Here is a 10,515-nt window from a genome sequence, read left to right as displayed (position 1 = left end):
TTTTTGGAGCGACCTCCCCCACACCCCTTCCCCCTCCGCCGTACAAAATGGCCGCTGCTCGAACTTGAATAGCCCACCAACGCCTCAGCCGGCTGATCTTTCCGACGACCAGTGACGACTGTCACTGCTTAGCTGGAGAAGTAACACGCGACACAGGCCGTGCGAAATTATACGTACCACGGCGCCCATGTCACAAATAACGAAGACGTCCGCGTTCGGCACCGTCACATACCTTTCGGCCGCCTCGAAGCGGCGGGGCACGGACAGCGATTGCCAGTGGTGGAGTTCAGATTTGTAGTACGACTTTAATAAACACAAAGGTAAGAAACCATCACTTGCGCGGTCGTTGCCTAACCACTTCTTGCTTTATTTCACGGGAAAACGCCGACGGAATGCAGTGTAAAAAGGTAAACAATCACTGGCTGCAGAATGAATAGGCCTAACCTTGCGTCTGCCTCCGGCTTTTCTGTCGTTCTTTTTCTCATTCTTCCTCTCACGATCACAGACGTCAGCGCTTACGATTTGCCACGCTCCACATTCCCGGCTTTTTATCCCTGATCTACGCGAGGTAGAAGCGTTCGAGCCGTCAGAATCCAGAGTAAACAACCGACGCACCCGAACAGATCTAGGGAGCCTACATACTCGCCGACTCCGTCTGTAGGGTGGTGTCATCCTTTGACACACCACTCGCCGCCGCCCGCCGCCCACCAGTGTTGCCAGCATCGGTTGCCATGGCCACCAGAAGGCGCCGCGCCATCTTGGTCCCCAGACCGCCCGCCCGCCCGCTGCCCGCTCGGCGCTCGTCCAGCCAGGCTGGCCAGGCCTAGCTTCGATACTCGCAACGGCGTCGCGCCGTGTTCATTCTCCGGCTGGTGCTGGTGTGTTTTGCGGAGTCGTTCGCAGCGAAGAAGTGTGGTAACAAGAGAGGCGTGAGAAGCAGAAATGCCTGGCTGTTCTGTTCCGCAGTGCACGAACCACTGCAGACGGGGCACACGTATGTTCCGCTTCCCGAGTAGTCCTACTCGAAAGAAACGTTGGCTCGCTCAAGTCAAACGAGACCGCTGGGAACCCACTGCAGCTGCTCGTGTTTGCGCCGTGAGTATAAGTTTTGTTGCACCTTGATCGCAAGTGTAAGTGGGATGTTTAGCGTCACTCTGCAAAAAGCGAGCGTCTCCGGTTGCGCGTCGGGAGCACATAAACAACGTCGCGAGTTCCGAATTCGAGCCTTAGCGGCATTGCAATATCACAGGTTGAGACGGAGCCTGCGTTCTCCGTATCAGGGTTTGCTCGCCGCACGTCGATCTCAGGACGCGCGCGTTGCACACGCGTTTTGAATGCACCGATGAGGGTACCGGGACATTTCATCGAACGCCGATTCATCGCACGCCGTTTCATCCAATCACTTGACGCTGTTTCATCGAATTTCCCTTTACTGAATTTTGGAGTAATACAATACTTTTTACGTAATCTACTCTCGTCTCTGAAATAGTTTTGGCGCCGGTCAAAATTCACCGGGAATAGAATTACTACCCGGTCAATTTTTTGTCCACCTAAACGTTGACTACTGAATCATAGAAGGTAGCTATCATATCAGAACTTGAGTGGATACGCGACTTATGCTTTTCTGGCGAGGTAGGCGGAGTTTCTCGGCCACACACTTTTTCCCACTTCATCTGTCTATTTATTGCCTTTCACCGCAGTGAAAGTGCCTTTCACTGCGTGAAACGCACTTTCTTAAGAGGGAAACAGCTGTTCTCTGCAGCACCTTTTTTATTTTGTATTTGTCGATTTACCTGTGTTTTCATTTTATCCTAGGAGAATTGCTTTCTTTTTAAGAACATATATGTTCTTAAAAACGACGAGTCTCCCCTTTTCGTTAATTTATTGTAACCGACAGAATTGCGGACTTGTCCGATCTTTGACACATCTTTATTTCCCCCGTATCATGGGACACGGAGACAAGCTGCTTCAAGGACGGCTTCGTCTTGAAGCAGAATCTATCACTGCACCTGATGATCACAGCTTTAAAAATGTTCGTTAGTGCTCCCGTTTCTTATTGGCCTCATTAACGGAGGTCATCATTTATTAAAAAAAATAGAAGGTGACCAAAAAGATTTCTTCTTTTTATATATGTATAAGTTTATAAATTATAATAAATATTAAAACACTGCTATCCTCCCGGCGCTAAAAGAAAGAAAAATATTTCCTAGATGTAGAATTCCTACTGCTCAAGCAGGTGGCGTTCGATGAAACGGCGTTCTCTGAAACGGCGTTCGAGAAAACTGCGCTTGATAAAACTGCTTCGATAAAACGGTGTTTTATGAAATGGCGTTCAAAGAAATATCCGGACCCACACCGATGAGTACTATCAAGTTTGTTCGGGAAACAAAAATACAAGCTTCGTTTACCAAGCTGCTGCAAACAACGGTTTGGCTCAGGATTTATATTAAAAAACAAGGGTTTTGAAAACATTTTGATAAGGACCTAGTTTTTGCTTACTCGATTTTTCTCGACTTGTTCAGCTTCCAAAAATATTTCTTGAACACATTTTTCGCAAGCCTCTTCACCACATAGTGGTTCGTTCACAGGATTAAATTTTTGGGATTGATTTCAAATCGAGAAATTAAAACATTGCTAAAATTAGGTAGTTTTCAGTAACTTGATTAAGTCCCGTATGCAGGTGTGTATTGGATACATTGATCCAGTAATGCCTCTTCTGTTTTTTCGTTTGGCTAACGCTTGACTAGCGAAGCAACAGCAGACCTCACATAACAACTGGGAGTGTGTTAAAAAAATTTAGTTGGTGATGGAGTTCACTCCTAATTCTGTTTATAGTGTTAGTCAACTAAACAAGCAGGCACAGTGCTGTCTTTGGAGTATTTGCTAACTAATTTAAAATTCACTTTTTTTTAGGCTCATTTTGAGGACAGCAGTTTCGAACAAAACCGGCAGGACGGGTTGAAAAAACTGAGGCCAGATGCTGTTCCAACACTTTTTCCTTATCGTGGTAAGTTTTAATATTGTGTAAGCATGTTCATAGGTCTATTTGAGTGGACTTCTGAACTTCCAAGGGTTTATTTTTGTGTAATATTTTAAAACTGTTCTTTCCCAGCATTTTCTTGTTACACAATGCATGCTTAATGTAACATTCTCTCTGAACTACAGTCTTATATTCTCGTCTTTTGTAGACTTCGTAAAAAGAAATATGGACAGACTAGTTCTCACAGTACCAAGATCGTTAATTGTTAAACAGTTTGAACAACTAGACGTGATGCGCAAACAGTTTGGGTCCGCAACCTCTAAAGCGTTTGAATGCCGCCTGGCAACACTCTATTATTTATTTCATAGCATTCTATCTAGTACCTAAGGACTGATAAAGAAAACCTGTATATTTTTAATATTGTGTTTTTTTCAGTCTCTTAAAAATGCATATGCATTAATACTAATGTAAATATGTTTATTGACTTTTTACAGCCATCCCAAAACACAGAAAGGCCCCCAAAAAGCGTGCTCAGGGATCAACAGCCATTCCATCACCACCAACTCTACATGGCAGCACAAGCGACGCGAACCGTGCTGCTTCACCTATGCATGCTTGTACAGTGATGGCTACCCCACTGCCAGAAGCTCTCGACGTCACTGCCACAGACACTGCTCAGTCCAAGCGTGCGTGTGCAGCAACAGCCGTTCCATTGCCGTTAACCTTTGACGACAGTGTAACCACCAAGGACAACGCTCCTCGATCAAAGCGTATTTGTGCAGCGGCAGACATTCCACTGCAACTTGCTCTCGCCGACATTACAAGCAACATAAACAACGCTGCTCAGTTCAGGTATGCTTGTGCAGCAACAGCCATTTCTATGCCACTAGCTCTCGACATTTCTGCAAGCAGCACAGACAACGCCCCAGCCAAGCGTGCCTGTGCAGTGACGATTGTTTCAATGCCGTCAGCCCCCGACGAGAGCGCAACCACTACGAACAGTGGGTCCGATACTTGCTGCTCATCGGCAGCCTTTTTACGGCAACCAGTTCTCGACAACAGTGCAAGCGACATGGACAATGCTGCTCAGTCCGAGTATGCTTCTGCAGTGACAGCCGTCCGTCAGCCACTAGCTTTTGATATCTCTGCAAGCAACACAGAAAATGCTTTATTCATGCAGGATTGTACAGCGACAGCCGTTTCACTGCCCTTAGCCCCAAACGACAGTGCAAGTACCACAGACAATGCTCCTCGGTCAAAGCATACTTGCACAGTGACAACCGTCCCACGGCAACAACCACCTCTCGACAATGGAGAATGTGACCCGGACCACCATGCTCGATCTCCCCTTTTCATTACCCCAGAGCCCAGGTCTGAGCTTGTTTGTTCTACTGCATTGGAACAACCCGGTGGTTTTCCAGTTCCAATTGTTCAGGAGCTGAAGGAAAAATTGCAGCCTGAAGTCGGGTCTTCAGAAGGACTAACAAGCTCGTCCGCTGTTTTCACGTTTGGAAGTAGTACCACCCAAAGTATGTTACTGATGCATCGCCAAAACTCCGAGCTTCGAAAGAAAAACTCCGATCTAGCCCGGAAGTACCGAACCTTGCAAAGGCTCCATGATGAAGCCAAATCAAGACTGCGAAGTCTCACAAAAAAACTGACATCAGCTCAGAAAGAAATAAGTGCTTTGAAAAGTTCAAGATTTCTGAACACAGACCAAACAAAGGCTTTGACTGTGAAATCAATGAAGGGACATAAGTGGTCAGAGAAGACTATTCGAGTTGCCCTTCAAATCAAGCACGCATGCGGTACATCAGGGTATGAACTGCTGAGGTCCCTGTCATATCCGCTACCCTCGAACAGAACGTTGATTCGGAGACTCCAACACATTAAGTTTCTGCCTGGGGCTCTTGACGAAGTTTTTGAAGTGCTAAAGCGGAAAGTGCAGACTATGGAAGACATAGAGAAAGACTGTGTTCTCTTTATGGATGAGATGGAGATTAGTCAGGGATTTGACCACGACAGTTCGCTGGATCGTATTTTTGGAAGCACCACACTCCCAGAATCCCGTGTGAATGTTGCGAACCATGCCCTTGTGTTTATGGTTGGGGGATTAAACACGCGGTGGAAGCAAGTGATTGCATACCACTTCACTGGACGATCAACTGACGAAAGTGCTTTGAAGGAGCTTGTCTTTCATCTCATTGAACTATGTTTCAACATCTCTCTCAAGGTGCTCATAGTTACAAGCGACATGGGATCAGCAAACCGTGCTGTGTGGCGTCTGCTCAACTTTTCAAATCACAGGCACTCTGAGACCGTGTGTTCTGTCCCACACCCACACCTCGACGGGAGACAGCTCTATTTCATGGCTGATCCAGCGCATGTTTTAAAAAATATTCGTGCCCAACTGCTTCGTTCAGAGACCTTTACTTTAGGAGAAGAGACTCTGAGAGAGCACAACCTCCCAGGAGGGACCGTGGACATCCACCATGTTGAAGCTGTTCTTGCATACGATGCAAACAATGAACTCAAAATCGCCAACAGGCTTTCTGGCATTCACGTCAGCAATGGACATTTCACAAAAATGAAAGTGAGCATTGCTGTGCAATTGTTCCGTGAGGCTCCTCCCGCAATCCGCTACCTAATTCAGCAAAAAGTCTTGCCGCCTGAAGCTGAGGCAACAGCCTGGTTCTTTGATTTAGTGACTAGGTGGTACACCTTGATGTCGTCACGTCACCCAATGGTCGCTCTGAGTCATTTTGATGCTGCAAAGCACACGGAAGCACTCGGGACTTTGGACCTGGCAATCACCACCTTCTGTCGGATGGACATGGGAGCAACAGCTCATTGGAAACCGTCGCAGGCCGGGCTTCTTGTTTCTACCACTGTCGTTCTGCGCCTGTCTGACGAACTTCTGAACAGGCACAACTATAAGTACCTTCTCACGGGCAGGTTGAGCCAGGACTGCCTTGAGAATATTTTCTCTGTGCTGCGACTCAGAAAACCCGTGCCAAGTGCATATGACATTAAGTGTGCTTTAAAGTTGATCTGTGTCAGTCAGTTTCTCTTCACCCCGACATCTTCCAGCTACAATGTTGATGACAGCATGCACCTGGCTGACCTCCTTGATCCAGCCCTCAAGAAGCAGGTGCAAGATGTCAACCAAGAGTCTGAAGAGCTGGAGAACCTGTTCGTGTGTGAACTAACTGCAGTCGAGTGCGACATTCTGGCCTACCTGGGAGGTTTTATTCTTAGGTTTGTCAAGAAGTCTATTGGCAACTGTGAGGACTGCGAAGGTGTCCTAGTGTCGGATGGTAATGATACGCACAGCAGTTTGATTCATTTGAAAGAGTATGTCAAGGGTGCTGGGAACCTTGTCTACCCCAGCCAAGCTGTGATGAGTGTCTTGATAGAGTGCGAAGAGAACATCAAGGCTTTTACCCAACTAGACGCCATCTTGACGCTCAAGGCTCCATTTGCCACTATTCTGGAGTTCCTGCGGAAATCTGTAACATTGGAGTTAGGGTGCTGTGACATACACAAAGCTTGTGTGGAGAAGATTCTTCTTGAAAAGTATGTCAGAACAAGAATCAGGATTCACCTGCGACAGCAGTACGCACAGGAAGTAAACGGAGCGTCGAGCAAGACATGTGCTCCGGCAAACTTGAATTAACCGCTGAATGGTGTGTTTTATCACGAAGAGTACTTCTCAATTCAGTGATATTGTGATTTATTGGTACATGTTGTCACCAGTGAGTGATGAATTTGCTTTCTTGTAAATATTATTTGGTCTTCTGCCTATACTCTTATTTTATGCTCTTATTATTGTCTGCTGTCCTGCTTCAGAACATGTGTGTCACGTGATTTGTGCCCTGCACGTCTTTCTAAGTATTAAATGTTCAGTAAGTTTCATCAATGTAGCAGGCTGCATTCATTTACACTGCACTACACTTTTAGCACGAACACGCCACCAGCGCTTTTTCTCATTTTGCTCGAATAGTGGATTAAGAGATGCAAATTTTTGTCGCATAAGTTGATGCCCGAATGAGCCCTTTCCACTAAATAAGTAGCTTTGGTGATATCATTTTTTTGTAAAAGTTGAACAGTGAAAACCGGGTATTGCTTCTTTACGCTAACAATGTCATGCTGTGGACATTGTCTTTTTTAACGTGACACATTCTTTGGCTAGTTCTAGATTTCATGAAGCCAGATTTGCGAATGTTTATCAGCTTTTCTAGCTATCTTAGTTCCCTCTCATACTGACTCGTTCACCGGCACAAAGGGAATCTTTTTCCTACTGCTGAGCAAAATGATAATGGCAAGGTCAATGACAGGACAAGAACCGGCCCCTAGTCATCTTTTCTGATGACCAGCATCCAGCACGTGCTCATTGCCTTCTGTCCTGTTCTGGCTGCACGTGTTCACGCTCAAACTTCACGAGATGCGAAGAGTTATCGAAGGTCGGGAATCTCATGCTAGAGGAATGATCAGTGGTGTAGCTACGCCATCCGGCGCCCGGGGCCCTTATGTCTTTTGTCCTTGAATTGAATTGAATTGAATTGAAGTTTATTTGACATATGAAATGCCGGGGAGGGAGGAGCAAAAGGTTGCCGAAGCTACCTGACGAGGCTCCATTCCCCTTTTCGGTGCTACAGCAGTCGCAGCAGCAGTGTGGAAGTCGTAATAAAATTCAAGGTGAAAATATTTTCACAGAAACGGTTTTGACATAAATTAAACACAAACAAAACACAAATTAAACACAAACTAAACACAAACCAGACACAAACTGGGATGATTTGCCTTAAATCGATTCAGGAGCTGGTCAAATCCTACAAACAATATAAATATATATATATATATATAACGAAATAAAATTGGGGGGGGGGGGGGGGTTCTGGCACCTGAACACCCCCCTTGGCTACGCGCTTGCAGAGGTGGCACCCCCCCTCCCTCAATAACCGTCCCCCTTGACCCCCCCACCTTTGCTACAACACTGGGAATGATCGTGACTGAAAAGCCCTTTTAACGTTTTTGTCCTAGTCAATTAGCTCTTCACCAGAACAGGTCGCAAAATTCAGGGACTTGAAGAATTCATTGGCAACTTTCCTCCAAATATGTCATATTAGTCAAATCTTTTTATTAAAATTTCAAGTCTAATAAAAAAAAACTAAGAAAAATGCGTTTTCATTTTTTACTCCAATTTGCAACTGTAAACCGTAATGGGAAAATGTGGACATAAAAGTTATTTTAGGAGAGTTGCTGCCTTTTTTATGAGCAATTTTAGTTGCATACGACATTTTTGGGTGAAAACATTAATTTATTCATCGTATGAATAAGCCCAAAAAACTCGCCTTTTAAGCTAAGTACCACCATCCATCACCACAAAACAGTTTTTCTGCTGCTAAATGACGTAAAAAGTCACTGTACCAACGAAATCTGTGCAAATTGCTACCCCTGCACCGTTTTCCGCGCAAAAGCTGGGGACCAAGATGGCGGCTCGTCAGGTTTGGCGGCCGTCTGAGCGGGCGCTTGGCAACAATGGTTGGAGTTGTCACCACCCTAAAAGACGGAGTCGGCGAGTATGTAGGCTCCCTAAACAGATCCAACTCCACGACCCAACCGGCCCGGCCGCCGATTTCTCCAACCTCGCCGGGCATGCGCACCGCCGATTTAGACGGAAATCACGTGGGCCGCTCTGTCAACTTCCGGAGAGATCTGTGAAATCCCGCAGAGCAAGTTCGGCGGAGTTTGGGGCGCTCCGTGGAGCGTGCGCTGCCAGAGATCTACGAGCGGAAGATGACCAACTTGAGCCAGATCTGCGAGCGGAATATGCGCGCTCCAAATGGAGCGCTTTTGGAGCGCTCGAGATCTGCGAGCGGAATTCACCATAAGTATCGCGTGCGTTATGCGCTCCTTAATACGCGGGCGGATCCAAATGGAGGGGGGGGGGGGGGGGGGCGGGGAGACCGACGGGGACGTCCCCCCAAACAAAGTTGACACCCCCCCCCCCCTCCCTTCTTCTCAGGTTAATTTGACATGAGTGGACCCCCCGGTGCACAACAAAGAATGGGAGAACAGTATATACTTACAAATTGTGTCGGCGATGCGTTGCCGGCAGTACCGGAGAGCGTGGCCGGGCGTGTTGCAATAGAAACATACAGGTCGGTTGTCGTCAGTTCTCCAGATGTCCGATCGGTGACGTGTTTCACGAGGTAGCCAGGATTGTGGGGCGGGTGGAGGTAGACATTGCAGGTGCGCACAGCGGTGTAGCCGGGGGGAGGGAGGGGGGGGGGGGGTGGGGGTGCGGCTGATGTGTAGACGGAAGGAGCATTCGCCAGGGGCTCTAGAACAGCACGAAGCTCGCCACGAATCGTCGACTGGATGTCAAGGCCATCACCGGAGGGTTGTGAAGGGGGCGATGGTCCACGCTGTTGTCCCAGGAAAAATCGCAGCTTTTCTCGGATAATGGTGCGTATTATCATGGCTGAAAGGGTGGTGTCGGAGAATGGCCCATTAGAAACTTCAGGTACACGTTCTAAGGACCTCTTAAAGATTCGCGCGTTGTCCAGTTCTTATTTCCGACATTCTGAGCCGGGATGAGCCACGGTTGGCGAAGATTTCGGAGCAACGATGGAAAATAATACTTGTGAGAGTTGTTTGAAGCGATGACGGATCTTATCATCTTCACTCATGTGAGGGTCGACTCGGCGGCAGAGTTGGAGAACATCTACAATATAAGCTGTTCATGTCTCGGCGGTCGATTGGTATGGGCGGAGCTGTTCATCTTTTGCTTTTGATTTATGATGTTCTGGTTGACCTAAAGCCTCCTCAAAAGCTGCGTGGAAGCCGCCAAATAAAGTATGGCTTCTTCAAGGTTGTCGAACCACCGAAGGGAAGTATACTTGAGGGCAAAGATGACATTGCCGAGCTTGATTGAGTCATCCCACCCATCGTGCTGGCTTACCTGTTCATAATTATTCAGACACTCCTCCACGCCTGAGTCAGGACATCCCGTGAATATTGGAAGGTTCTACTGGCGGTGTTTGATGGTAACAGTGAGAGCTAAAACCCGGATCGCATTACCTTCTTCATCGGGCATGGTGAATGGACGGTCCGTGCACCCATATGGAGCTCCAGGTCTTGACGACGAATGCGAGAAATAAGGAGCCACGAACTTTCCCCAACCTGTCAGGCTCTTGGTGAAGAAATAGGTTGAATACAATAAAGAGAGATTGACTATGGTAGTGTCGCCAGTACGATAGTTGGAGCAACCGTCCGAGCACACCTCAAGCGCGCCCGCCGCCGCACGAGATGCGCGGGCCTTTTTGGCTGAGCCTCACTTCGTTCCTCCTAAGACGCGGGTCGGTCTGCGTGCGCGCACACGCACACAGGCAGAAGAGGGAGTCATTGAGAAAGACAAGCCCAGACAAACAGATCTTGCTGTAGATGTAAGGTTGATCTTTTGCCGGGCAGCAGATACGTTTTGTCATACACGAGCCGGCGATTGTTTTTAGAGAAATATACTTCCGCCT

At 47.3% G+C, this 10,515-nt stretch overlaps 1 protein-coding gene across 1 annotated transcript; it reads left to right on the top strand.

The window, feature by feature from the left end:
* Nucleotides 1-797: 797 nt before the first annotated feature.
* LOC115317640 lies at nt 798-6,767 on the top strand. The gene is made up of 3 exons (XM_029977296.4): nt 798-1,095; nt 2,914-3,007; nt 3,475-6,767. Exons 1-3 carry the CDS (start codon nt 943-945, stop codon nt 6,654-6,656), a joined length of 3,429 nt encoding a protein of 1,142 aa, XP_029833156.3. The 5' UTR covers nt 798-942; the 3' UTR covers nt 6,657-6,767.
* The last annotated feature ends 3,748 nt before the right edge of the window (nt 6,768-10,515 follow it).

This window comes from Ixodes scapularis, unplaced genomic scaffold (genome assembly GCF_016920785.2).
Source record: "Ixodes scapularis isolate PalLabHiFi unplaced genomic scaffold, ASM1692078v2 PGA_scaffold6__148_contigs__length_123643588, whole genome shotgun sequence".
NCBI classification, from domain to species: domain Eukaryota; kingdom Metazoa; phylum Arthropoda; class Arachnida; order Ixodida; family Ixodidae; genus Ixodes; species Ixodes scapularis.
This window is presented reverse-complemented; position numbering and strand designations above follow the sequence as displayed.